At 60.1% G+C, this 27,908-nt stretch overlaps 1 protein-coding gene across 1 annotated transcript in view; it reads right to left on the minus strand.

The window, feature by feature from the left end:
- Positions 1-4,328: 4,328 nt before the first annotated feature.
- INTS1 (integrator complex subunit 1) overlaps positions 4,329-27,908 on the minus strand; it is a gene marked incomplete at both ends in the record, with an annotated part of 28,611 nt that continues 5,031 nt past the window's right edge. The window contains 36 exons of the mRNA XM_080703816.1: positions 4,329-4,444; positions 4,521-4,630; positions 4,755-4,846; positions 5,140-5,210; positions 5,692-5,805; positions 6,601-6,713; positions 6,997-7,124; positions 7,571-7,763; positions 8,281-8,414; positions 8,864-8,987; positions 9,177-9,403; positions 9,480-9,567; positions 10,158-10,288; positions 10,938-11,314; positions 11,556-11,696; positions 11,864-12,023; positions 12,832-13,086; positions 13,615-13,739; positions 14,032-14,130; positions 14,505-14,651; positions 15,587-15,748; positions 17,135-17,246; positions 17,323-17,490; positions 18,982-19,086; positions 19,168-19,347; positions 20,713-20,862; positions 20,940-21,119; positions 21,441-21,570; positions 21,892-22,089; positions 22,957-23,017; positions 23,197-23,288; positions 24,629-24,725; positions 25,135-25,292; positions 26,037-26,114; positions 26,820-26,940; positions 27,467-27,575. Of these exons, the coding sequence (XP_080559942.1) occupies positions 4,329-4,444; positions 4,521-4,630; positions 4,755-4,846; positions 5,140-5,210; positions 5,692-5,805; positions 6,601-6,713; positions 6,997-7,124; positions 7,571-7,763; positions 8,281-8,414; positions 8,864-8,987; positions 9,177-9,403; positions 9,480-9,567; positions 10,158-10,288; positions 10,938-11,314; positions 11,556-11,696; positions 11,864-12,023; positions 12,832-13,086; positions 13,615-13,739; positions 14,032-14,130; positions 14,505-14,651; positions 15,587-15,748; positions 17,135-17,246; positions 17,323-17,490; positions 18,982-19,086; positions 19,168-19,347; positions 20,713-20,862; positions 20,940-21,119; positions 21,441-21,570; positions 21,892-22,089; positions 22,957-23,017; positions 23,197-23,288; positions 24,629-24,725; positions 25,135-25,292; positions 26,037-26,114; positions 26,820-26,940; positions 27,467-27,575 (5,046 nt within the window). The remainder of the gene's footprint in view (positions 4,445-4,520; positions 4,631-4,754; positions 4,847-5,139; positions 5,211-5,691; positions 5,806-6,600; positions 6,714-6,996; positions 7,125-7,570; positions 7,764-8,280; positions 8,415-8,863; positions 8,988-9,176; positions 9,404-9,479; positions 9,568-10,157; positions 10,289-10,937; positions 11,315-11,555; positions 11,697-11,863; positions 12,024-12,831; positions 13,087-13,614; positions 13,740-14,031; positions 14,131-14,504; positions 14,652-15,586; positions 15,749-17,134; positions 17,247-17,322; positions 17,491-18,981; positions 19,087-19,167; positions 19,348-20,712; positions 20,863-20,939; positions 21,120-21,440; positions 21,571-21,891; positions 22,090-22,956; positions 23,018-23,196; positions 23,289-24,628; positions 24,726-25,134; positions 25,293-26,036; positions 26,115-26,819; positions 26,941-27,466; positions 27,576-27,908) is intronic.

Consider the following 27,908-nt stretch of genomic DNA (forward strand, 5'->3'; position numbering starts at 1 on the left):
CAGGCACAGCTGGTGCCTGCAGTGGCTGGTCACAGACTTTGTGAGATCCAGCCTCTCCTGAGATCCCCGCAGGGCCTGGCATGGCACAGGGAGGGTGCCCTTTTGGGTACTGTGAGGGGCTTTAGAGCCCGTAGTTGGGCCCCTCTCCTCCCCAGGGCTTCCCAGCAGCTCACCTCCTGGGAAGGCAGGTGCTTCAATCTTGGGAGGCCCCCAGCACACCCTCGCCCATGCTGCAGAGAGACCTGAAATGACCCCCAGCCTGACTGGCCCCTGCCTGGGTCAGAGGTCTGAGCTGTGGTCAGCAAGGAAGCAGAGGGGCATTGTGGGCCCAGGGTCTCTGAGCCTTCATCTATGGGACCATCGCCCGGCCCTCCCGGGTGGGCGTGAGAGAGGCTCGTGGGTGCGGGAGGCCCAGGTCAGCTGCCCAGTCTGGCCTCTGCCTGGCCTGTTTGAAGGGTGGGTACTTCCTACGCAGGACTGAAAATGAACTCAAAGGCCTTTTCTGAGGTTTTGAGGTAACAGGTGAGCTGTTGCCAAGGCAACGCCTCTCTGCCCCACCCCCTCCCCGCCTTTGGAGGAAGCCCAGCGACTGGCCAGAGGCCACAGGGAGGGGCCTGCTCTTTAACCCTGCCTGGTCTCCGCTCAGCACTCCCTGGCCTCCTTCCTCAGAATGAGGAGATCTGCAGGGCCTGGGGCAGGACCCTGGGGTGGGGGCCCCATGCCACCAGCTCCACTGGTCTCCCGGGGAGGGGTGCTCACGACCACCCCATAGGACACCACGCTTGCAGATTCTGAATCCGCCGTAGACTTGTCTTCACAGCCTTCCCTTCTTGCCCAGCAGAGACACAGGCCTGGCGCCCCTGCACCTCCCGGGTTGGGGACTGCTCTGGACCATCCTCCAGGGCGGTGGTGGCCCTCGGCCTGGTGCTTGTGAGCCCCGGGTGCTGCCTGTTCCCTGAGCACTGTAATGGAGCTGCCAAGGCCCTGGGCAGCCTGGTGGCAGCAGCCTGGCGTTGCAGACGTCGCTGGCACACCCGGGGTGTCCTCGCTCTGCACACACACAGCATGAGGGGCACCCCATGCCACCCCACACCAGGCACTTCACGTGGGGTGTCTTGGCTCAACCTGAGGCAGCTGTGGGTGCAGCCCTTTGTCACGAGGGGAACCAGGTGCTGGGGATGCCCTCGGGCTCCCCCCCCTCCCCGGCCCTGCTCCTCCCCATGCCTGGGTGCCGGGGCTGCTCTGAGCGGTGTTAGCAGCCTCCGTGGAGGGACTAAGCTCCAGCTTGTGGCAGGACTACACATGGCCTGTGCCCTTGGCCCTCCTGCCTCCCAGCCCAGGCTCATGGAGATCAGACCTCATTCCTCCTCACCTTTCAGTGCCCCAGGTCCTTATAACAGCCCAAGTCCTGCTGTGCAGCCAGACCTGCGCCACCTGCCTGCCCAGTGTGGAGTGGCACGCTGAGACACAGGTGCCCGCGAGGCGCCAGACCTGAGGTGCAAGGGGCCTTCCTGGAGGAGGTGGCAAGGGAGGGAAGGTGGAGTTTGGTTTCAGAGGCAACACGGCTGGGGGGCTGAGCATGGGTGGGATCCGGAAGGTTCTGCCTGGGTGGCACTCTTGGCACACCTGAGCCACAGCCTGGTCTGAGCCTGGATTCAGGGGGTACAGCGGGCTCCGTGAGCACACTGTCAGACACGCCTCGGCCGAGCCTGCGTGCCTGTCCTGGGACCAGGGAAACACAGGGCCAGCGCGGGACACTCAGGCACTCAGGCACACAGTATCCACACTCCAAACCACTGTGCACGCTACACACACGCCTCAGGACCAGGAGGTGTACACACACACCGGTCAGTCAGACGGCATCCACATGCCAACCCACTGTGCACACTACACATGCCTCAGGACCAGGAGGCATACGTACACACACACACACACACACACACACACACACACACACACACACACAGCCAGGACCAGGAGGTGTCCTCATTCCTGCCCGGCTCTCCAGCCCCGGCTGGAGCTCACGTTGTGAGCCCCTTCCCTCGGCATGAGCCTCCAGGCCCCATTTCTCCATGCCATGGACATCCTGCCCTCATGCTGGTGACCCGGAGCCCCCCTTCTTGAGCCTGCTTCCTGTGTGTGACACACACTGGTCACTGGGGGCGGGAGCCCTGAACACCCACTTCATGCTAGCCGAGCGACAGCAGCACCCGCGGGCCTCGCCACCCTTTCCTGACCCGTCCCCTCTGCTGCCTGAGGAGCTTGCAGTCTGCACCACGCCAGGAGCCGGGAGGGAGGGAGGGCCCAAAGTGGATGAGGGCTCAGGGCGCGCCCGGCCTCAGGGCTTGGCAGCCTTGCCTGGACCGTGGCTGCCCAGGCGGAAGAGGCCCAGGATTCCTGCGTGCGGCCTCTGCTCACGGCTGTCACTCCCCTGTACACTGGGGCCTTGGAGGGTGGAGGGCCTCAGGCAGCAGTGTGCCAGTGCCTCTGCTGTGCGGCGTGGCGCTGGTACTCCAACCCAGGAAAGCTGTGTCCACTTAAGGGTCCCTGACCGGGGCCCACAAAGTACAGGACTCAGGGTCTGGAGGCCAGAAACGCCAAGAACTTGCACATCAGAAGGGCAGGGCCCTAGGAGCAGGCGTGGTGGCGCACGCTTGTAATCCCAGCACTTGGGAGGCTGAGACAGGAGGATCCTGGTTCGTGGCCAGCCTCAGCTACTTAATGAGACCCTCCCAACTCAGTGAGACCCTGTTTGAAAATAAGGAATAAAAAAATAGGGCTAGGGGTGGAGCTCAGAGGTAGAATGCCCCTGGGTTTCATCCCCAGTACTCTTAAAAAAAAAAAAAAAAAAGGGTGGGGATGCAGGGTTTGGGGTGGGGGCAGAGAACGGCCGTGCTGGGCAGCAGGGCTGGAGGCAGAGCTATGGGAGTGGAAGGGAGCCCTCAGCATCGGCCTAGGCAGCTGCTCCCCAGCCCTGTGGGAGGGGCGACGCCATCAACCCTACCCTTGGACAGCTCCCACACCAGGGCGGGTGAAGGGGCCACCATGGGGCAGAGGGCAAGGCAGGAGGGCAGCTGGCACACTGGGCGTGCAGGCCACTCAGGGCCTCTGGCCAGCAGGGTGGCTCTTGCCCCGGTCCTCATAGGCCAGCCCCCATGCGTCAGGACCCAGCTACCTCAGGAGATTCCAGAGGCTGGCCCAAGGTGCTTGGGAAGGTGGGTGTGGGTGGGCAGGCCAGGCCTGATGGCCAGGGCAGTGAGTGTGGTCCTAAGTCCTTGCACCTGAGCTATACATCTGTCCAGGGACATCTGGAGGCCAAGGCTGTTTCTTGGCCACAGTGCCCCCTGGTGGCCTGAGACAGCACAGCCAAGCAGAAGCTGGGGAGACAGGATCCTGTCTGGGCAGTGCTGGCCTCTGACCTGCACTAGTGCCCAGGTGAGCCTTGGGCTGGGGGACATGCCCTCTGACCTAGTAAGGCCTCTGGCTGCTGAGAGGGCAGAGGAGCATTGGACAGCTCTGATCCTAACTCAAAGGGGAGAAGACTGGCTGGGAGAAATGCCAGCTGCAGCCTGCAACACAGGGACCACCTGTATCCCATCAGACCTGCAGCTCCACCCTGGGGACACTTGATTCGCTGACCCCCAGTTCCTCAGTCTTCTGTTCCCCTCAGGGGGCTGGAGCCACCCTCAGGAGGACTGGCCCAAGGCCACTGGCCACGCTGGGCTGTGTAGTACCAGCTGCCCACAGGTGAGGTTCAGGGCCATGGTCCTTCTGGGGTGAGGGGGAGACTGTTTGGCTGGCCCAGCCCCCATACAGAGGCTACACCAGGGGAGGCCAGAGATTGTGACCAGCGTGGAGAGCCCAGCAGGCAGGCAGGGTCCCCTGACCTCCAAACACCCCAGAGAACAGGCTGGTCCATTAGGACAGGCCTGGGGCCAGCCTTGCTCTCCAGCTCCCAGGAGCCCACTTGATGGCGCTCCAGTGTCTCAGCGGTGGAACCAGGGTAGGGCCAGGCTTGCCCCAGCCAGAGGGCGACACAAGACATGAGCGGGCACATAGGAGTTCAGAATGTTTCATTCAAAACCAGCCCTCGCTGTGCCTGCCGGCCGCCAGCCTATCCTTGTGCTGGGTCAGGGCCTCTGTGGCTCTGCAGGGCTGTGACTGGCTGTGGTGCAGCCCTGGAGGGCATTCCAGAACTCCAGCCACTGGCCCAGGAGTCTGCTCCCCGCATCTGCCCAACCTCAGGGCAGCTTCTGGATGAGATTCCCAGGGAACGGGACTCTTGGGCTTGGTCTCCAGGTGCTGAGAAAGGTTGAAGTGCAACAGGTTCACATCACTGCCTCCATGTGCAGGATCTTCAGGGCCTCGGAGATCTGGGCGCTGGTGTCCATCTGGCCATACATGCCCACCAAGAAAGCCCGGTGCAGCAGCACGGCTGCGTGCTCTGCAGGAGAGACAGTCAGGCCACTCTGGAAGGCCAGGGCCTCCCGCAGTGCTAGAGCTGGGGCAGGACAACTCACCTTGGCAGAGCAGGGTGTACTCAGGCAGGTTCCTGAGGGCCGTTTGCACCACCTCGAAGTCCCGGCTGCCCAGGCAGTACATGAAAGTGGGTAGGAAGTCGGCCGCGATGCTGCAAGAGGCATGCTCAGGTAAGCACCTCCCTGGTGCCCAGGACGCAGGAGCCCAGGCTGCCCGGAGCCCCACAGCCAGTCCCAGGCCATGGCGTGGAGGGCTGGTGGTGTGGCTAGGCTTACCTGGGGTTGTTCTGGATGGAGCGCAGCGCCAGGCTGAAGGCCAGGTTGCGGCAGGACTCCTCAGCTGAGCTCATCAGCCGCTGCAGGTTGGTCTGTGCAGAGGCAGGGTCCAGGGTTATCTGAGGACCCCTATTCAGGGGTCCTCACACCTCAACCCTTGGGCTTAGAATGGTGGTGCAGCGGTGGGGACCGTTCCTAGGCTCCCACAGCTGGATGCAGAAAACACCCACAGGCGGGAGGTCCAGCCCCCAGTTGAGGGTGGGCCTGCCCTAGCCATCTGTAAGCATCCAGGGCAGGGCCCCAGCCCTGAGGCAGCCGCTCAGGGGCTCAAGCGGCAGTGCAGCCTGCATTCCCCCAGCCCTGCCCCTGCTCCGGCCCCACTCACTGAGAAAAAGCCCAGGATCTCAGGTCTCCGCCGGGACATCTCGTCTATGTCACCCAAAGCCTCCATCAGATCTAAGAGCAGAGGGCCAGCCACAGGAGGGGTCTGTGAGGACCAGGGAGGACCTCCTTCCCACCCTCTCCTTGCCTCAGGGAGCCCAGAGGCAGGAGGGACGAGTCCTCACGCCTCTCAAGTCCCTTGGGAAACTCCCTAAGGTACAGACTCAAGACCCTGAAGGCGCTGAGGGGTCTGAGCCTGTGCCCAGGGCCTCCTCCCTGCTGGGCTCCAGGGAGGGTAATGCCCCAGGGCCCACACCTTGTCCAGGCACTCTGCGCCACCAACCCCTCTGTCCCCCTTCCTCCAGTTCTCCTCCTAAAACTCCAGCTACCCTGGCACCCTTGCCCAACAGGCTGCCTTTCTGAACTACCCCCAAGATCCCATGGGGTCCAAGCATTCTGCTGTCTGAAGCTACGTGCCCCAGGAAAGCTGCCGAGCAGAGCCACTCCCCAGGGGCTCAGGCACCCAGGGGCAGCATGGAAAGCCGGACCCACTCACCCTCGACAGTCTGGCCCCGGGAGAGCCTCTTCATGTGTGGGGCCGTATCGGCTGCAGTCAGGGGGATGGAGAGGGAGACGCTGACCAGTGGCAGGGAGCCAGCCGAACACTCATCTAGAAGAGGGTATGGCAGTGCTTGGCGAGGGCAGGGCACAGAGGCCAGTCCAGCCCACACGTCCTTCCCTAGACCAGCTCGCTAGTGCCTGGGGCCAAACGAGGCACCTAGAGCACAGCAGGCGCTCAGTGAGCGCAGGGCACCAGAACCCCCTGGGAGCTGCCTCTGGAGACTTAGGCTCCCTGCTTCCTCTGGCTGCCCATAGCCCAGCCCGGCAGAGCCGTCCGTCCCTGCTGCAGCTGCGCTCTTGTGACCACATGCGGTGCGTGCTCCATCAAGGTGTGTGAGCACCCTGCAGTCCCAGCACTTGGGAGATCGGAGCTAGGAAGACTGAGGCTCAAGGCCAGTCTCAACAACTGTTTCAAACTAAAAACAAAATGCTCCTGGGCTCATTCCCCAGTACCACAAAATGACAACAAAAAACCAGGTGTCTGTGTACCCTTGTGCCGCAGGGGGCAGCCTGACAGCTAACAGACCTGCGGGGTCCGTGGCTGCCCTGTGAGGCCAGGACGGCCCTGCGCAGGGACGCACCTCCAGCACAGAGGTGAGGCCACAGGTGGGGACAGGCACGAGCAGGGAGCAGGGGACGAGCCCAGGCCTTCAGGAAGGGGACGTCCAGACAGCGTGGTGGGGCTGCAGTGGTGGTCAGGCAGGCTGGCCACCACACCCATCACACTTCACACGTGCAAAACAGACGAGATCCCAGGGCTCATCACACCCCAGGGGACACCAGGGGTGGCCGGGACCCAAAAGCACCCACCTGCAGCCCGCTGAGGCCCAGCTACCCCACTCACCCTCGCCCTCCTCGTCTAGGCCTCTGTCAGCCCTGCCGTCTCGGCTAGGGAGGCTGAGCCCCGCAAGGAGTGACTTCAGCATCACCAGGTCACTGTTGTCAAAGGACAGGTCGCTGCGGGGAGAGCACAGTTCTGCCTTGGTGGAGGCCTGGCCTGGCAGAGGGAGGCTGGGTGGGCAGGAGGGAGGGCAAAGACTGGGCGCTGTGGAGCGGGGCCTCGGGAGGGGCATGTGGAAGGCCATGTGTGTGGAGCCAGACAGCAGCAAGACGTCAGCTCAGACAGCTGTCTAGGGTACGTCACTGACCGCCTTCGAGCCACCCTTCATGTCCCAGTCCGAGCACCCCACTTCCCTGACCTGCCCTTGGTGCGCCCTCCCCAGCCCTGTGGGGCGCTCACTGGAGAGGATCCGCATGCTTCTGCAGGAAGGCTACAGCTGCCGGGGCGTTGCAGGTGATGTACGAGTGGACGAACTGCAGGAACTTGCTAATGAAGGGGGCCAGGTGGCGGGAGGACTTCCGGTAGTTCTGCACAGGAGCAGTGCTCAGAACCTCAAGGTCCCACTACCCTGGCACTCTTGCCCACCCCACCACCCGTGGTGAGGGCAGGGAGACTGGCCTTCGTCCCTCATGATGAAGGATGTGGTGCAGAACACAGATGCCTCACTTGGCACATGACAAGGCCTAGCATAAATGACAGAGCTGGCACTGAGGGCTGGGGAGGTCTGAGCAGGGCTTCTAAAGAATATGGGGCCCCAGGCACAGCTAGGGGCTACGGTGGCAGAAGCTACAGGGCACGGGGCTTAGCCTTGGCCCTGAAGCACCAGTCCTGCTTGGTAAAGACTGGGCCTGGCCTGGGTGCAGAAGGGAGACGAGACAAGATGGGTGAATTGAGAATGTCTAGGTGGGCAGGGTCCCCACAGGAAGTGGTAGCTGAGGGATCCAGGGAAGGCAGACCCCAGCCCAGGACCTACCAAGAGCAGCCGGATGAAGGAGAGCAGGCAGTCCCACAGCGCCCCCTGGTGATGGCTCTGGAAGACTCGCGGCTGCAGCAGCTCCAGGATGCCCAGCACATGCAGGAAGAAGGTGAGGTGATTCTGCTGCCGGAATTCCTGGAAGTTGAGGTGCGTGCGGCCGTGTAGCAGAGCGGCAATCATGGGCAGGTGCCTGGGGGTGGAGGAGAAGGGCCTCTGTGCCTCCTGGAGCCAGGTGTTCCCACCCCAGAGCCATGACCATCAATACCCTGACTCCATTCCCCAACCCTGCACTGAGATGGCGGCAAACCAGCTTGGCTTCCTGGCTCTCCTGGTGTTCCCGACACCTGGAGGGAGCACTCAGAGGCCTGCTGTTGAGCAGGAGGCCAGAACCACACCGACAAAGTCCAGGTGATGCTGTCAGGGAGCAGGTTGGAGCAGATCTGGGCCCTGCGCTAGCCACCTGGCCCAGGTGAGGAAGTGAGTCTCTGGTCTGCCCCTGAGGGCTACCTGGCTCCTCCAAGGCCGAGCCACAGGCCAAGGGCTCCGATGCTGGCTACTGGGGCTGGGTTGTGGCAGCCACACGCCAGCTCTCAGATGCAGAGTTTCTAACACTCATGTCCACAGTGGGGCAGGCCAAGGCCACGCTCTCTCCGTGAAACCTCCCAGGTGCCCCTCCCTCAGGTTGCAGAGGGGCAGGCCGGCGGTACCTGAGCAGCAGAATGGGATGGGCCACGGCCAGCTTCCGACAGGCCATGTTGGCATCAGCCACTCGGCTCTCGGATGACCGGGAGTCGCTGGTGTCGGCGAGGAGGGTGATGAATCGGTGAACCAGACCATCCAGCTAGGAGAAGAGGAGGCCTGAGGCTCAGGAGGCGCAAATGCGGATGCTCTGAGTCCTCAAGGTGGCTTTCACAGCCTCACAGTGGAAACGTCTACACCGCGCTCAGGAGCAGGTAATGCCAAGTCCACCCCATGGCGGCGGCCACTGAGCAACAGGAAGGGATGGACGGTCCACGCACTCAACACGCAGCTCAGAATCAGGCAGGATTCCAATGGGCAAAAGCACACACTGACCGCGCTGGCACAACACTGCCAGGACGGAAGGAAGGCGGGGGACTGCGAGGACATGCTGGGCGATGGGCGGCTCCCCATCCCAAGGGCAGCAAGGACAGGACCAGGAGGACATTCCCTGGTTGGGGACTGGACTTCAAAGCAAGCCACAGGCCTGCTCGAGGGAAGCCAGCGTCAGGCCTGGAGACAGGCAGGGTGGGCGCAGGAGGCGCTGCTCACCTTGCAGATGCTGCTGCCGGTGGCCCCTCCACCATGCAGCAGGACCTCAGGCACGGGCACACGGACCTCTGGCCGCTGCAAGTAGAGCTGCACGAGCAGGTCTTGGCAGCGCTTGCCCAGCACACTGGAAGAGAACAGAAGGGGCTCACTGTGGTGGATGGGGCTGGGGCCAGGGACCACCAGGCATGGTCATGTCCACGTGAGCAGTGGTGGGTAGGGCCTGGCCACCCCGATGGGCACCGAGCCCTGGCCTGAGCCAGGCTTTGCTCCAAGTGAGAGCAGTCGCACCCTCGGGGACACCGAGGCCAAGCACCTGTCTCCCCACTGCGGGATGCAGCTGGTCAGGTACTCTGTCACTTTTCTGACACTCTCGTCGTCGCCCTGGCAGCAGCTGAGCAGCAGGGGCAGCCGGGTCTGAATGAGGGTGCACGCGGCAGCGTCCCCATCCTGGCTCCTGGTCTCCGCCTCGGCCAGGATGAGCTCCACCAGGCTGATGAGCTCCGGAGCCTGGACTCGGAGCACCAGCTCCTCCCGCCGCTTCTGCAACCAAGCCCCAGCAGTCAGTCCCGGGACGTGCCCCTCCACCCCAGCAACCCGGCCACCGCCCAGGACCTGCCTGTGGGGTACGCTGGTCCCTTCCCTGCCAGATCCGTGGAACATGGATGCAGGCCCAGAGGAAATCCAGGGAGGCAGAGGGGTCGAACCTGGGAGGTAGCAGGTAGTCCAGCTGAAGCATGGCTCAGGTTTTGAGCACAGAGAGGGGGAGCCCTCTGTGAAGCCATCATGGCTGTCTAGTTGAGGGACAGTTGGTCCAGAGATACGGGTCCCTGAACCCTCCCTCTTCTGTGTCCAGGAACTAGGCACTCAAGAGCAAACCCCACAGAGGAACACAGCTCCCTCAGACTGGGGGGTGCTGGCAGGAGGGGCTTAGTACTGTGTAGGGGTTCCCCTCAGGGCCTTTCACACCCCCTCTGGTACCACTGCAGCACAGCATGGACTCCTTGGCCCAAGGACAGGCCTGTGGAGACTAGCCTGTCCACACTCGGGGTGAGGGCCAGGCAGCCACAGACGTGCTGCTGTGGCGAGGAACAGTGGGGAGAGATGGCCTTGGGGACGCTCAGTGTTGGAGCAGCCCAAGGACCTCCGCCTGGAGCAGCAGGAGGGTGGTACAGATGCCAGAATTGAGCTGACAGCTCCTAGCACAGGAACAGGAGCCCCGCGGCCCCCACACTGGGCTTGCGTGAAAGCTGAGGGGCTGCCAGGCAGGCACAAGGCCAAGGCGGAGGGGCCTCACCTCTGCTCCCGGCTCTTGCCCAGCAGGACGCGGATGCACTGGTGCAGCGTGGACCAGTTGGACTGGTGTGTGAAGAGTGCCAGGAGGTAGGGGCGGAAGGAGGGTGCCTGGACACCAGCGTGACCTTTGCCCTGGGGAAGAAGGAGGCTGGGATGGACCCACTGGGCCGAGGGACCAGCACTCTGATAATTCCTGTGGAGTCACTGGGTTCCAGTAGATATCCTAAGAAACTGCCCCGAGCTGCCCTGCCTGGCTCCTGGGAAGCTCAGCGGACCCAGGGTGAGGCAGGCAGGGCGCGTGAGGAGCCGGGGTAAGGACACACAGCAAGGCTGCTCCTGCGGAGCCCGCAGTCACGGCCCTCAGAATGAGGCCGAATGCACAGGCACCTCACTCTCCCAGGCAGGAGGGCACCACAGAGCAGAGGCGCCCAGGCAGTGCGGACTCCAGTGACAGAGTCCTGTCCCTCTCCCTCTTCTGTTGACCACAGCCCTTCTGTTCTCCTGGGGCATCGTCTGCAGGGTCTGGCAGGGCTGTCCCCACCCACCTGCCCCTAGAACCTGCTATGGCCACCAGCGTTAGCCTCAAGGGGAAGAGATGTGGTCTGGGCTAAGAGGGCCTGGCTAGGACTCTGACCCCACCCTCCTTGGGGCTAAGTGGACATGAGGTCTTAGAGCACAGGGCTGCTGATGGCTCCCACATGGGCATTATCCTAGGTCAGAGCCACCCCCCATGAAGATCAGGGAGCCCAAGTGCCCTCTGCCCTGGGGCTGCCCCAGTCACCTTCCTCCGCGAGAAGAGCAGCCTCCGCTGCAGGTCGGGGCAGCTGCTGACCACCTCGGGGTCCAGCATCTCCAGCCAGTCCACCAGCAGTCCTGATGAGGGACCCAGCCACACAGCCTCCAGGCTGTGGGAGGAAGGGACTTGGGGAAGGGCCCACAAGATCTGCCCTTCCCACCAGCCACGGCTCCCGGCTGACCTGCCACCATCTCCGTCCTGCTTGCTGGGGGCTGGGGGCTCCTCATCCTGCAGCAGGGAGCTCACCACCACGATGGCCTTGGAGGCCGGGCTAGGGCCGGTGGCGCCCGTGGTGGCCGAGAAGAGCGCTGTCAGCAGCTCCTCCAGGTGAGGGGACCTTACCTCGATGAGACCCTGGAGGACTGCACAAGGGACAGGGGATCCGGTCACTGGGTGAGTGAGTGTGTACAGAGGTGTGGCCAACAGAGCCAGCAGGCCATGAGCAGGTAGGGGCTCCCCAGGACAGGGTGCTCCTGTGCCCAAGAGACCCCACCGAGAGCACCTGGGGAGGGGATCTCTGTGGCGCCTCTGGGACTGCGCTGGGCAGCCACTGCTGGCCCCACCAGACAGCAAGGGGAGCCTGCCTCCAGGCCAGGCCGGTACCTTTGCTGACGAGCTCGGGCTCCACACTGTACTTCTCCCCAGACTTCAGTGTAGCGATGATGGCCCGCACGGTGGAGCTGACTACTTCTGCGTCACGGCGGAAGCTCAGGGCCTCAGCCAGGTGCAGGAGCCCACTTCGCACTGTGGGAGAGTCCATGTGACCGCTGTGTGGGCGCTGGCTCCGGCCTTGCCCTTCCAGTGCCCCTTGAGCCCCACAGGCACTGTCTTCCATGAAGGAACCACACCATACCACTCCCCGTGGCCAGGCCAGGCCAGGCCCTGGCCGCCTACACCCCCCTGGCCCTCACCGTCGCTGATCCTGCGTCTCGCCGAGTACTGGGTGGCGAACAGTTTGAGCTGGGCCTGCAGGGGCCCCTCCTCCACGGCAGGGCTGTCCAGCCACTGCAGGATCTGCATGAGCACTTTGAGGAAGAGTGAGGAGAAGCCAGTGTCCTGGGGCACACAGCGCTGTGGGGACAACCAGCAGCATGTAGGCTACACTGGCCCAGGGACAGCAACGGCCCTGCATGGGGAGGAGCCAGGAACCCAAGAACCAGAAGTCCAAAGAAGGCCTTGTGAGGCTGCGGCCAGGTGGAGCTCACAGGGGCCATCCCATTTGCTCCTAAAAATAGTATGTCCAGCCAGGCATGGTGGTACGTGCCTGTAACCCTAGTCCTTAGGAGGCTGAGACAGGAGGATCTCAGGCCAAGGCAGGCTTAGCAACTTAGGGAGACCCTCAGGATCCTAGTGAAACAAGGCTGGTGTGTAGCCTGGGGGTAGAATGCCCCAGGCTCAAGCCCCAGTGTAAAAAGAGAGCCAGTGCATCCTCACCTGCCAAGACCACCTCGCAGGGCTTGAAAGTCCCACGGCTGGCAAGGCACGCCCCCACTAGCAACTTGTTTTTCTATGGTTCAGGGGAACCATAAACATATGTGCACTCAGGGACGTGAATAAACAAGACACCCACACATGATGGTGCACACACAGGCAAGCCTGAAACCATACTGGAGTGCTGGTGGACACTACCATTCCTTGGCCTTCAGTAAAAGAAGGTGGGCCTCTGCCTCACTGCCTGGGGGCGGCCTGATTTCTGCACTTAGGAGCTAGGAGCCTAGGCCCTCGGGGCAGCCTCAAAAGGAGCCAGGTCGGCATCAGGCCCCAGGGAGGATTTGGCTGATGCCTGGGGCTTCTACCCACTTGCCCTGGGACATGAGACCCCTCCCACCACCACCACCACTGCACTGGCTCCTCCACAGAAGCACCAGCACCCAGGTACCTGGTACTGGTAGAGTTGGCGCATCAGTGGGCAGGAGAGGAAGTGGCTGCGGTGCATGGCCATGGCCAAGGCACCCCCGTGCGGAGAGCCCAGCAGGGTGGCCATGGCCTGCAGGAGGCGCACCGTGATGCCTGGAACCTCGGGATTCCCCTGGCGTACGCGGGCCAGCTCCTGGCCCAGGGCCTGCTGCAGTGCCAGGGCGAGGGGGCGGGGGCTAGAGCTCTGCCACCGTGGGTCAGGGCTCAGCGGAAAGATCTGGAACAGCAGGGGCAGGAGTCAGGAGGACTGCCGCTGCCGTGCAGCTCCCCCAGCCCCCTTGGTGGCCCTTGTTCATCTGTGGCCTCAACTGTGTGGACTGAGGGCCTGCGAAGGACCCCAACGCCCCCAGGAACTGTCCCTAGAGTTATGAAGGTGACCAGAAGATAAAGGTGAAGGATAAAAGTAACCAGAGCCTGCTGAGTAACCAAAAGGCTCTCCGTCAGGAAGGAGAAGGACGGTGGGGCAGCCTACGTAGGGACCTGGCACCAGCCGTAAGACCTCGGGTGAACCCTGAAAACCTGGGTTTCTGCACACAGAGATGGGGGCTTGAGCATAAAGGGGCATGCAGGGATGACAGGGTGGATTCAGAGCAAAGCAGCCCTTCCCTCATGCAAGCCTGCACCCCAGAAACCCATCCGAGCGTGGGTGTGCGCACACAGTGTATGCTAGGAGGGAGTGTGTGTGAAAGACGTCACCGTGTGACAATGCATGTGGGTGAGGACCCATGCACAGAGGTGTCAGTACCTGCAGGAATATGCCAGCCAAGTCATCCTCAGGGCCAAGTACTCGGACCTGCGTCCCAGCTCGTGTTCGACCCTGGCCTGGAGTGTGCTCTGGGCTGCTCTTCTGTTTTGGTGCCTCTGTGCTGTCTACAGAGAAATGGGAGCCAGCATCGGTTGAGAACTTTCTGACCAGGTCCTAGCAAGGGACCCCCACAAACCAAGCCCAGTCCTGCCAGTATCACCAGAAAGAAAAGCTGGCTCCCAGGCCTACAGAGGGGCTGCACTCTCCAGAACCCCAGGCCTAACCAAGCCTACAGGGAGGATAGACTTGAAATAGGAGCCCCACACTGCTCAGAGGCCAGTGCCAACCAGGGAGGCAGCCGGGGAGTCTGGGGCCAGGAGCCCAGCTCTGGTGCTGTGGGCCAGGAGGGGCTGGTACCTCGTCGTGGGGGCAGGGAGGCCGTGAGCAGGGAGTGGAAGGTCTGGCCTCCGGAGGCGCCTCTCTCGTGCTGCACCTCGACTAGGTGAGCCATGTAATCTGCAAGACAGTGGCGGGGTAAAGGCCAAGAATGGACAGGAACAATCGCTTCCTTTCCCACAGACACCCATGCTGGCAACTCTCAGACAAATGCCCAGACAGTCCAGCAAGCTTCCCTTTGATTGCAAAAGCGGAGCTACAGGACCTCCCAGCAAAGGACCAGTCAGCCTCCAGACCCCTCCAGCTCCCTCCAGCCCCCAAACAACTCCCAAAGGGGCGTCGGGTGCCTGGGCAGGGCCGCTCGTGCTGTCCGTGCCCTACCTATCTGTGGCTCCCGGCCCCTCAGCCACCCACATCTGGGCCCCGCAGGGCCTAGCTGGCTCCAGGACACTTGGTCAGAACCTGCCGACCCACACGGGGCTGTGGATGCTTACTCTTGTCCATGATGTTCTGCTCCAGGGTCTGAGGGTCATGGGCTACGGCCTGGTCCAGGTACTGGAGGAGTTTGCTCATGCTGGACACGGGGATGCCGAAAGACTGGACAAAGAGCAGCAGCTGCTGGGGCTCCAGATCCTGCAGGGCTGTGGACGACCTCCCTCAGTGACCTTGGGCCCGCAGAAGGCCCTCAGTCTACCCTGTGTCCAGGCCCTCCCTGCCCTGCAGGGGAGTTTGGAGGTGCAGCCAAGGGATGTTTGTAAAGACGGGATCATCTGGCTGATTGCAAAACAGCACAGAGCCTAGTACCCCTCAAAACACACACAAGCCACTAAGGCTTTTCTCTTTTTTATGCTTGGGATTGAATCCAGGGTTCTACCTCCAAGCCACATTCCCAGCGCTCTATTTTTTTTTTCTTTTTAAATCTAGAAACAGGGTATTGCTAATTTGCTGATAGCCTGAGTTGCTGAGGCTGGCTTCAATCCTGTGATCTTCCTGTCTCACCTCCCAAGTACTGGGACCACACCTGACCACACCACTGTGGCTTTGCCCTAGCAGTGGTGACGGCGACACCAACACTCCACATGGACTCCTCAGAGGTGTCTTCCACTGGGCTTCCTCAGCTAGCCCCGCCCACTCATCAAAGCCCTCTCACCCTGCCCAGGGGCCAGCTGGACAGACCTGCGCTGGCCAGGCCCTCATCCAGTCCCTGCTGGGACCCTCCTCAACCCACTGCAGCTTGCCTGGACCCCACAAATCCTTCAAGGCACACCATGGAGGCTTGCCACCTTTCCTTCTCCCCTCCAAATCTCTTCAACTTCAAAACTTTATCTTCTCTTTATCACTTTATCTAGAACCTAGAACTCATTTCTGACTCCTTGTGGGCAGGGGCAGCCCAGGGATGTGCCAGGCCTTCTCCCAGAGCCCAGCACAGTGTCCAGTGCAGCCAGAACTCAGTAAGTACTGGCTGAACACACAGACACCCAAGAGCCTCCCAGAGGCCCAAGAGGCCACTGAAGAATGCCCATGCCGGCGGGCAGCTCAGGTCTCCCCTTTCGCCCAAACCCAGCCTAGGTCCTACCAGCATCCACCAGGCGAGGGACTTCTGAGCGGATCATACGCAGCTTCAGCCAGTCAGGCAGCAGCAGAGCTTCCTCCGACGTGTCCACCAGGAAGGCAGTGGGCAGTGGCTTCTTCTCCGGAAACCAGATGTCCAGCAGCTCATAGAACTCACCATCACCAGCTTCAGGAGAGACACAAGTGAGCAACCTTCCCACCCAAGGAGCTCCGAGCACAAGAAGAACCCAACTCCAAGGCCAGAACCCAAAATCACCCACAGCAGTCCTTGTACAGTGGGGAAGAGGAGGCTCTGGAGAAACCAACAATACAAGAATATATATATATATATATATATATATATATATATATATATATATATATATATATATATAAAATTTTTTTTTTCCAGTACTGGGAATGAACCCAGAGACCTTCTCTCTCTGACCTACACCTCCAGCCCTATTTTACTTTTTAATTTTGAAACAGGGTCTCACTAAGTTGGCTGAGGCTGTTCTTGAACCTGTAATCTTCCTGTCTCAGCTCCCAAGTACTGGGATTACATGTGTGTGCCACCACACCTGACTAGAACCAAGATTTTTGAATACAGAGGAAGACTGTGCTAGACACTGAGTGTGAACTAGTTACCTACCCCTCCTACCTACTGTGGGCAGGCAGCAGCATCCTTGCTTTATCCCCACTTATACAAGCGGGAAACACAGGTTCTACTAGAGGGAGCTACTTTCCCCAAGGCACTCATGAGCCCATGGCAGCCCAGTGTGCTCTGGGTGCAAACTGCCTGGCCCAGCCAGCTCCTTCTGACCTCAGCCTCCACCAGGCCAAGGGGAACCCGAGCCAGAGCAATGTGAGGTAGCCCTTCCTGCTACCCTTCCTGAGGGCAACACAGCAGCTATGATTTTGGGGAAGCCACCTCACCTGCCTGACGGGCCACTGTTCCAGCTGAGCCCACCCACACACCATGTAGTCCAGCAGAGTCCCATGCCTCTCCCTCCTCTCACAGACACAGGGCAAGTGGTGGAGCAGCTGCAGCAGCCAGGAAAAAGAGAAAGGCTGCTGCCAAAGAGGGGCCAGCCGTGGGCTCTGGACATGGCTAGCGAGTCCTCAGCCCACACGCCGCGGCTCACAGGGAGGACCTGGGCTTACTGTGAAGCTTAACGCTTGCACCTCCACATGGAGAAACCAGTCTCATCAGCTCAGTGTGAGGACAGGAGGTACCAGTGCTGCCCCAGGGCCCGCAGGATGGCGCATGCCTTGGGGTCTGTGGCAGTGGGAACTGTGATGACCAGGCCCTTGTTTCAGGGACTCCAGAGTTTACGAAGGGCCCACAGAGGACCTTCCACAAGACACCCTGACACCCTACAAGTGTGGAAGGCAGCACCATCTCCACTTTACAAGAGAGCTTCAGTCAGGAAGCGAAAGGGACCTGCTCACAGCCATGGTGGTGCAGTGGCTCTGGCCACAGAAGCAGAAAAGTTTGGAAGAAGAAAAGCCGCTGGGTTGGAATGTGAACCACCTAGATAGGCTGGCCCCACCCAGCCGGGATGGCGCTCACCTCGGGGTGGGCCCAGGGTCAGCAGGATGACCATGGCGTGGACCACGAGAATGTGCATGGTGGCGGTCTCCCCGCTGGTCCAGCGCAGGAAGACCTGGTCCTGAGACTCCGACTGTGGGGAAAAGACAGCGAATGCGGATGGGGACTGGCAGCTCGGAGGCTGGGCCTGGGGCCGAGCGTCGCCTTACCCAGCTGTAGACCTCCTCGCCCTCCTTGCTCTTGCGCATGCGCCGCACATAACGGGAGAACACTGACAGCAGGGCGCTCAGCACGGTGTCGGAGGTGGCGCTGCATGACAGCTTCGAGAAGAGGTGTGCCATGATGGTGGAGCGCTCCACTACGAGCCGGGCCACATCCTGGATGGGACGGGGCTGTCAGAGGCGCCCACACACCACCAGACCAACAGCGGGGGCCAGGGTAGCCTCCCTGAAGGATGGCTGCAATGCTGTCACACAGGGCACGTCACATGCCTCCCGCCCAGGAATACTGCCACCGACCCCGGAACAAGCTAGCCAGCAACAGCAAGGAGGGGAGCCCCGACCTCAGGCCCGGCTCCCTGGCAGCCAGCCACGCTGGGGAAGGGAGAGGCAGAGGGGCTTTCAAGACCTGGCGAGGACGTAGACTCAAAGAGGACAATGACTTGGCCTTGCAAATGACATCATGGCCCTCTGCCTGCCACAGCATGAAGAGGAAGGGGTGTGAGGGGCAGGCAGGAAAAGAGCTGTGGACACCACCCACGAGCAGCAAAAACATGCGCGTTCTGTGCCAAAAGGAAAAGGCCTTCACAACCTGTCCAGACAGTATTTATATACGTACAACAACACCAAGAGCCTGGCACTGAGTCACCCCAGGCCAGACCTTAGACCTCAGACCGGGAGGCCAAAGGTCTCAGAGGCCAAGGGCACGTGGCGCCTGGGTTTGTAGCCCCCAGTAAGGAATCCAGGGTTTGTAGCCCCCAGTAAGGAATCCAGGCCGCAGAAGGATCCCCCTTCTCAGGGAATCTGCTATCTATTGTAGTTTCTGTGTGTGTGTGTGTGTGTGTGTGTGTGTGTGTGTGTGTGTGTGTGTGTGTGTCTGTCTGTCTCTGCATGTTGAGTGTAAACATGTGTATGTGGATACAGTGCTGGGGTTTGAACCCAGGGGCACTCTAGCACTGAGCTATGCCTCTCCACTTTTTCTTTAGTTTAAATATAATTTTTTTTGGTACTGAGGATTGAACCAGAGGCATTCTACCTCCAAGTTATACCCCTAGCCCAGTTTCTTTCTTTCTTATTTAGAAACAGGGTCTCACTAAGTTGCAGAGAGCCTCACGAAGTTGCTGAGACTGGCTTTGGACCTGCGATGCTCCTTTCTCAGCCTACCAAGTACTGGGATTACAAGTGTGCGCTACCACACTCGGCTTTTTTTTAATCCTGAAGCAGGGTCTCACTAAGTCGCTGGCGCTGGCCTGCACCCTGCGGTCCCCTGCCTCAGCCTATCTGCTTGCTGTCTACTCACTCCCTCATTCACTCGTCCCACAGACTCGGGGCCTGTGACCTCTCAACAGGCTGCACTGTGGCTGGAAACGAGCCAAAGGAAAGCATGGGGAGTGGGGGGCGGCCCACAGAGGGAGGGGTGCCCAGAGGGCTCTGCCTGCCTCGGCACATGCTGCAGGAGCACACCATCCAGACACCCAAGCGGGTCCCAGATCCATGGCTCCAGCTCCACCTTCACAACCAAGGGCCCTGTGGTTCTGGGAAGAAATGCTCTGAGAAGGCACCAGGGACTAAGAAGAGGGACACAGAAAGCAAGGCCTCAGGGGCCACAGGGCCACGGGAAGGAGGTGGGGGTGGGAGCCCTGCGCTCACCAGGGCCAGGTCGCTGTGTGGGCCCTGCTCCTCCACTGGCGTGTGCTGGGACAGGTAGACCAGGTAGGCACTGATGGTCTGCGGGTCAGTCTCCATGTGGATGGCCTGGGGAGGGACTACGTGTGAGCGGCCCCTCCTGACAACTCCACCACCAACCCCGCCCTCCTGCAGCCCCGGCAAGCTCACCTGCTGCAGCGCCAGGGCGGTGGTGGTCCTGACGCTGTCAAACAGAGGCAGCCGGGGCAGGTCCCGCAGCAGCCACTGGTAGCCCTGCAGCGCGTCCACTTCCCCTGAGTCCTCCTCCATGGGGGGCTCCTTCTCCTCCTTGTCCCGCAGGCTCCCCTCCGAGAGGACCAGTGACAAGCCCTGTGGATAACACATGTGCAAAACAGGGCACTCGGAGGACCATGCGCTCCAGGAGAGCATGCGCATGCCCCTAGAGCCGGGCCGGGAACAGGTGCCGGGTGAGGAGGCCTGCTCCTTTCCCATCACAGTCACAATTTTCGAAGGAGAAAAGTAGCACAAGTAGGTTCCTTCAAAACACTTCTGCTAAGTGGCCTGGCAGCACACAATTGTGATCCCAGTCTGAGGAGGCTGAGTCAAGAAGACGGCAGGTTCGAAGCCAGCCTCAACAACTTAGTGAGGCTCTCAGCAACTTGGTGGGACACTGTTTCCAAATAAAAAAAATAAGACTGGGGTTGTACCCTGGAGGTAGAAGGCCCCTGAGTTCCATTCCCAGTATTCCCCTACACACATACACACAAAATACTTTTGCTCAGCTTTTTTTTTTTTTTTTGGTACTGGAGTTTTTTGGCACTATTATTTGCTTGTTTATTTTTGTGGTCCTGGGGATGAAATCCAGGGGCTTTCTACCTCTGGGCTATACTCCCAGACCTATTTTATATTTTATTTGGAAACAGGGTCTCACTAAGTTGCTGAGAGCCTCACTGAGTAGCTGAGGCTGGCTTTGAACCTGTGCGATCCTCCTGTCTCAGCCTCCCAAGCCTCCTGGGATCACAAGCGTGTGCCACCACGCCTGGCTCTTGGCACCAGTTTAAATCAGTGCATGGTAGCACTGTGGTCCCCATGACATCCTGGCCATGCACACCCGGCCCCCATGATGCCATGATGACAACTGGCCTGGTCAAACAATGTTATGACTTCTGGCTCCATTCCAACTTGCCACTGCCCTCTGTGGTGCCAGATCTGGCTGAACTGGATGCCTGGCCCTGTCTGGGCACTGCCAGCACACAGCTCCAAGCTACACACCCAACTCTTTTCATTTTTATTTTTGTTTATCTATTTATTTTTTGGTACTGGGGATTGAATCCAGAGGCATTCTATTCCCAAGCTACATCCCCAGCCCGATCTTACACCTTATTTGGAAATAGGGTCTCAACTAGGTTGACCTAGTGAGAGCCTTGCTAAGTAGCTGAGGCTGACTTTGAACCTATGATCCTCCTGTCTCAGCCTCCCAAGCACTGGGATTACAAGTGTGCACCACCACCACGCCTGGCTCATTCAACCCTTTTTATTTTTCATTTTGAAACAGGATCTCATTATGTTGCTGAGGCTAGCCTGGAACCTGCAATCCTCTTGTCTCAGCCTCCCAAGTACTGGGATCACAGGCATGCGCCACAATGCCTGGCTGGTATTCATGTAAACACAGGAACAAGAGCAAGAGACAGAAACAGGAGACATGGTGACAGGCAGGCCTGGCCTGGCACTCACCTTCATGGCCAAGACCCTGGAGGCCACCTGCGAGGAGCCGAGGCGCCGCAGGAAGTAGTCGAGCACCTCACACGTGGTCTGCTCGTCAGCCTTCGGGCCCAGCAGCAGGTCCTGCAGGCGGCCCAACAGCTGCCGCTGCTTCTGCTGCCTCTGCGGGACAAGAGGGGCCTCTCAGGATATGGCAGCCTGGAGAGCGCAAGGCTCGGAGCAGGGCAGCAGGCACCCACCTGTCGCTTCCTGGCCTTCTGCTCCCTGCTCTCGCCCTCGTCTTCCTCCTCCCCCGAGGCGGTGTCGTCAGCAGCGTCGTGGAGCAGGAACTCACACAGGCACTGCACGGGCAGCACGTCCAGGGAGCCCTCGCTGGACTGCACCAGGTCGGCCAGCCAGGGCATGGACTGCGAGGAGGCCTGCGCGGGTGACAGCACAGCCCGTGCTCACACCGAGGCTCATCCCTGCCACCTCCCCACCCCTCAGGCCAAACTCCTGAGACGCCCCTCCACAGGGCCAAGGGGAGAAGGCTGCCAGGAGCCGCAGCCATATCTCTGAATTAAAGGCAGCGCCACCTGCACCCCAGGAGGCACCATGTGTCTGTGTCCAGGCACCCTCTTTCCTCTTCTGGCTACAATGCTCTTTAAGGCCGATGCTGCTGCAGCCTCTGGAACCCTCCAGCCCACCCCGGCTCTCCATCCCTCCCACGGCCTGTCCTTCCTCGGAGCCTCCGAACGCACCTGCCTCTGGATGATGTTAAGGAGGAAGTCCGGGTTGCGGCTGCGACACAGGAGGTGCCCAAGGCGCAAGGACTGGTTGAGACCCTTCACCTGATCCAGGATGTGGGGGGGAGGCCTCCGGGGGGGCCCTCTGAGGGTCACAGGGGCACGAGTGTCAGAAAGCCACATGCCCAACACACCTGTGCCATGGCAGCCAGCCAGTCAGGGAAGCCAGTGCCCCTCTCACCCCGGCTACAGGGGGGCAGCTGAGATCCTGGGGCTGACACCACACTCTCAACCCTGCTGCTCCCTAAGCCTGGCCACACAGACAGCCATGACTCTGACTAGGGGACTGGACACAATGGATGCTTCTGAATCGGCAGAGGTGTGACCAGCCCCACCATCTTCTCCAGCCCCCCCACAATGATCACCTGCCCTGCTATGGGGCACTGGGGCAGGGGCAGGGGCATACTGGGGGTCCAGGCTGGTGAGCTGTGACAGGAGGAGGCTGCTGCTCTCAGTGATGGTCTGTTTGGTGGATGCGGCAGCTAGATGCCCCTCGAATGCCAGGATCTCCTGCTTCTCCCGCTGGGAGATCTGCAGCTCCCGGTTAATCATCTCCGTCCGGGTCTCCTCGTCCGTCAGGGTGCACGGGGGATAGGAGTAATTACTAGAGACCAAGCGAGGAGGATCTTGTTATCTTGCCAGCGGCTTCACTCCCACCACAGGATACTTGAGATCAAGCAGGATCGAGCTCTGAGGCCACAGCAGCCTGGTGCAGAGCCTGCACTCTGCTCACTGCTTCCAGAGGACACGTGGCTCTGTGGGAAACGCTAACAATTCACCCCCCTTCCTATATTCTAAAACCTGTCTTCCTGTGGCACTCCTGCTGAGTTCTGGCTCTAAGGCCACACATTCAGTCCGCAACTTAGCCTTCATCCATGTGAGGGAAGCAGCTATGTCTCTCAGTCAGAGACCACATCCCCCTGTCCCCCATGCACTGGCCATGCACACCTGCCCCCACGATGCCAAGTGACACACAGGCCTGCTCCCGCACCACAGCCCCGGCTCTATCCCAGCCTGTCACTGCCCTCTGCGTGGAGCCCGGTATCTGGGCACTGGTGCGGTCACATAGCTCACACTGAGCCCCTCCCGTCCTGCAGTTCACCATAGCTGACACCCTCCAGGGCCACACTGGACCTGTCAGAGCCTGCTTGCCCGCCTGTGGTCTCCAATAATGACATCCCTCCCGGTGTCAACTGTCGATCAGTCTCACCTCTCCCCACCCCTCCATCAATGGTATGAGCACTGCTCAGGAGCCGCCAGGTGGGGGCCCCGGAGCCCTCCCTACAGGCCGGCTGCTTTGTCTGTGCTGCGCTCCCTCCCTGGTCCCTGGAAGGAGACCAAAGTGCAGAAACTTAAGTCCACAGACGAGAGCAGGGACGCAATGAGCTGGGGTGGGAGGTGGCGCGCCTCTGGACTGTACCTAACCCGGGGAGCAGGCCTCCCACCCACCAGGCAAGCCAAGCCAACTCACTTGGTCATCACCATCTCCATGAGCATCTTCAGGGTGGGGTACTCCTCCCAGGCGGCCAGGCCTAGGGCAAGGAGAGCAGAGGGGCTAGGCCCTGCCCAGAGGACCCTCGCACAGGCTCCCCATGGGCTCGGGCATGGCCATCCCCACTCTGGCCCTCGCTCCAGCCCAAGCCCCTCCACAGGTGCCCGGAACAAAAAAACTGCCCACAGCCAGGTCCTCAAGCAGCCGGAATAGGCTCACCAATGTTCTCTGGGTTGAAAGCAGCAACAACCAGCAACAGGGGCCATGCCTTCCAGTAGAGGGTTGAGATAGCAAGGTTCGGAGGCTGATACCTGGAAGGCAGAGACAGCTGGTCAGCAGAGTGGGCTCAGCTGCCCTGAGCCCAGGGGCGTTCTACCTCTGAGCTACACTACCAGCTCTGTTTTACTTTTTAGTTTGAAACAGGGTCCCACTAAGTTGCTGAGGGCCTCACAAGGTTGCTGAGGCTGGCCATGAACTTGTGCTACCCCTGTCTCAGCCTCCCAAGTACTGGGATTACAGGCGTGCACCACCACACCCAGTACTGAGGGACTCTTGCCACCACATAAATTTAGATTTTAAAAAACAGAGCAGGCCGGGAGTGGTGGCGCACACTTGCAATCCCCAAGCTTGGGAGGCAGAGACAGGAGGATCACACAGGTTCGAAGCCAGCCGCGCTGGCTTAAGAGACCCTGTTTCCAAATAAAAAATTATAAAAATGGGTCTGGGAGTGTAGCCTAGAGGTAGAAGTGTTTCCAGGAACCCCAGTACCACCAAGGAAAAAAAAAAAAAAAAAAGAACAGAGCAGCCAGCTGACACACTTTGTAATCACAGCGTTCGGGAGGCGAAGACCAGAGGATCGCAGTTCTCAGACAGCCTCAGCTACTTAGCAAGGACCTCTGCAACTCAGTGAGACCCTGTTTCAAAAATAAGACTAAAAAAATTGGGCTGGGGGTGTATCTCGGAGGCAGAATGCCCCTGGGTTCCATCCCTGTACCACACACACACAAAAAAAGCAGAGCAGCCAGGTGTGGTGGCATATGCTTGTAATCCCAGTACTTGGGAGGCTGAGACAGGAGGATCGCACAGGTTCAAAGCCAGCCTTAGCTACTTAGTGAGACTCTGTTTCCAAAAAAAAAAAAAAAAAAAGTCTGGTAGTGTAGTGTAGCCTGGAGGTAGAAAGCCCCTGGATTTCATCCCCAGTACCACAAAAGAAAAAATGAACCTAAGCCTAGGTGTGGTAACACACACCTATAATCCCAGTACTTGGGAGGCTGAGACAGGAGGATGACAGGTTCAAGGCTAGCCTCAGTAACTTAGCAAGACCTTCATCAACTTAGCAAAACCCTGTTCCCAAATAAAAAATAAAACAGGGCTGAGAGTATGAGAGTATGGTTCAGAGGTAGCTTGTCCCTAGGGTCAATCCCTAGTACCACACAAAGTAAAACACTAGAGCATAAACTCATTGCTGCCAAAAAATAATGTATGTGTTAACTAGTATAAAAAACTATGCATCAGTGAGAGATGTGGAAAAGAACAGAAATAAATAAGGGAAAGAAAACAGAATCCTTTGAGGCCACCCTGCCTTGCAGGGCTTGGAGACAGGCTCCCCGGGGTTCCCCCGAGGTGCTGCAGGGGCTGATGGTGGCCTCACCCTGGTGGGAGCTGGATGTTCTCAGGGTGGTGGTATGTACACAGGTTCAGAACGGCATCAATCAGCTGGATCCTCTCCACCTTCAGCACTTCCACGTCTGAAACCCAAAGCCAGAGGTTCCGGAAGCCTGTTCAGATTCCCTCATGGGGCCTCAGGCATCAGAGTGAAGAGAAAGCCTTGCCCCAGATGTGGGACGGGAGGTGACCCAGGTCCACAGACAGTGTGAGAGGGAGCACATGCAGCCGCGTGGGCCTGGGAGGTACCGGAGATGCATGTGGCAGCCGGCCTGGGTGTGGACTGCCCCCAAGGCCAGCACAGCTAGCCCCAGGAGGGAAGGAAAGTAACTAGAAGGCAGTGTCACCTGGTGGAGCAGGTTCACTGCCGAGGGCCCAAGGGCAGGTCCCGGGGTCTTGAGGGCTGCCGCAGTGGGGAGGCAGAGCCAGTGTGGGCATCTTAGCCTGGAGGGGTGCAGGGAGAAGCCCGCGAAAGCACCGCCAGGACATTACCATCCGCCTGCACGGCTGCAGCCCGCTTCACCAGGTGGTCGGCCAGTTCCATGGCGTCTGCAGGGCCGAGCGGAAGCTCGCGGGACAGCCCAACCACCAGGATGCGCATCAGCGTGTCCTCCAGGATAGGCACCTCTGAGCACAGGCGCAGGAAGAAGCTGCGGGCAGAGGGGGTGGCCGGGTTGGTGGGCGCCAGGCCTGAGCCTGCTGTGATCAGGAGCCAGAGCCTCTGGGGCCAGGGCCACAGCCAGGGAGGAGCGGTGGCCCAGTGACCACTCTCACCTGGACAAGGAGGGACAGGAAGCTACCTGTCTATGGCCCTGCCCCCTCCCACACGGTCATTTGTTCCCAGTGCCCTCCTGGGTGATCCCACAGAGGACTCGACTCTGGTGGGGGGCAGACACATGCTGTAAACCACCCTCCAGAAGGCAACTGAGAAGCGGTGCTGCACGGGCGGGCAGAGCACTCAGAGCACAGAGGGCCAGCACCAGAGCTGGACTGGGCAGCAGGACCCCCGGTGGCGCAGGGAGACATGGCCCAGAACACGAAGGGGGATGGCAGGCTTGGAGGGGACATCCGGGTCAGCTGAGAGGGGAAGACAAGGGTCTCTGGCTGTTTAACTGGGCACCAAGAGCAGAGAGTGAATCTGGGACGTTGGGGGGGGGGGGCTGTGTACATCCCAGAGATCGTCAGAAGCAGGAGCTTGGGATACTGTGGGTAGAGGGCTGACTGAATCTCTGGGATGGGAGACTCTGTAGATACCAGCGCAGAAGAGTGCCTGGGGTTAGTGGGTGGAGCCTCTAGGAAGACAGCAGCTCTTGCGGGTCCAGCCTGCCCTGCTCCCAGCAGCTCCTCCCGGCTCCACCCAGGCCCCAGCACAGGGAACCCCACAGCAGGCTCACTTGCGGTCACTCTCAGGCGGCCAGTTGTCCCACTTGTAGTAGGTCTCAGGCTGCTCCGTGAAGAGCACCTTGTGGAGGCTGTGGGGGCAGAAAACACAGCTCTCAGTCAGGACCCACCTGCTCGGGCACCATCTCCACCCACTAGCCTACCACCAGTTCACCCTGGCCAAGCCGCTGATTCAAAGTTATTGATCCTTGCCGAGTGTGGTGGCACAAACTTGTAATCCCAGTACTTTGGGAGGTGGAGACTGGAGGACCCTGTTTCAGAACAAAAAAGGGGAGGGGTTCTGGGGCTACAGTTTGAAGGTAGAATGGGCCTGAGTTGACTCCTGAGCACCAGAAAAAAAAGAAAGGCTGGAGCCGCTGGGGATGAGGCGCAGCCAAAGAATGCTTGCCTAGCACGCACAAGCCCTGGGTTCAACCCCAGCACTGCAAAAGAGTAAAAAGAAAGGTTCATTATTTAGCCAAGCATGCAGACATATATCTGTAATCCCAGGACTTGGGAAGCTAAAACAGGAGAATCACAGGTGCAAGGCCAGCCTCAGCAACTTAGACTCTACTTCAAGATGAGAAATAAAAAGGCCTGGAGGTGTAACTCTGAGACAGCATACCCCTGGGTTCAATTGCCAGTACCAAATCAACAACAAAGAAGGCTGGCGCCATGGTCTGGCGTGACAAGTTCCTTTCTGGGGAGCCCCGTTGCCTGCCTGGAGTCAGTGCTGCTGGGAAGGTGGGACGCAGGCCGAGAGCCTCCAAGTGGATGGCAACAGTGTGGGGCCGTACCAGTGCACGTAGTCCTTAGGAGCGAGCTTACTGATGGAAGGGACGACGGTGTGGAGCCACCAGACAGCATCGCGCTGGATGGCGGCAATCTGGTTCTGGAAGGCGCGCAGCACTTCGAGATCTGTGGGTACGAGCAGGCTCAGCAGTGTGCCCTTGCAGCGGCCAAGGGGCCACAGCGCCCTCAGGGCCCAGCTCCAAACCACAAGGAGGGAGGAGAGGCATTAAAGGCCCAGGTTCAGGGCATCTCAGACCATCTACAGGTTGCAATGGAGGCTGACTCAGCCAGAACAGAGCTCTGGGGAGCTCGCACTCCTGCCCGGGGCCACAGAGCACTGGGAACTGCAGTCCTCAAATGCCTGATGGCCTCCTTCAGCCAGTCGCCCCAGGCTGTGGCTGGCCTGACAAACAGGCTGCCTTCCAATGTCCTCCTCCCCCTTTGTCTTCAGCCGAGAGGCCCTGTCTATGCCCCAGAAAAGGCCCACAGAGGACACCTGCACAGAGCAGGGCCCTGGAGCTGGTCATCTCAGCCTCCCTAGGGTACCAGGCTTAGGCAGCTCCCTCCCGCCCTCTGCTGGCCTTGCAGGGGACAGCCTCGGTCAGGGAGAGCCGAGACACCGCCCTGGCCCTGCTGCCTCACTCAGCCTTACTCCTCTTCTCTCCTTTGTCCCAGGCGATGCCAGCCTCCTTCACTTGAGCCGTGATGCCCAGCATCATGGACACAGCCAGCACATCTGTGACGTGGACCACAAACCGCTCCTGGAAGCACAGCGCCATGGGGTTTGAATTCTCGAAGGGACTGTGCCTGAGAGAACCATGCCACACCACACAGAGGCAGACGTCCACAGCCGGGAGAGGACAGCGGATCCAGACAGAGCCCTGAGAGCCCAGGGACCACTAGGAGAGGGCACAGTGGGAGCAGGTCGAGGGCACAAGAGATGCTGAGCACGTCCTGGCCAGGCCACTGGATAGAGGTTTGGCTGACAGAGCTGGACAAGGCCCACATTCCAAAAGAAGACCATGCTGAGGCTGACTGTCAGGCACTGTCAGACCCTCGACATCCCGCACACCTTCGTCCCACTCCTTCCTATT

The sequence above is a fragment of the Muscardinus avellanarius genome, assembly GCF_963383645.1.
Source record: "Muscardinus avellanarius genome assembly, chromosome: 10".
Classification (NCBI taxonomy): domain Eukaryota; kingdom Metazoa; phylum Chordata; class Mammalia; order Rodentia; family Gliridae; genus Muscardinus; species Muscardinus avellanarius.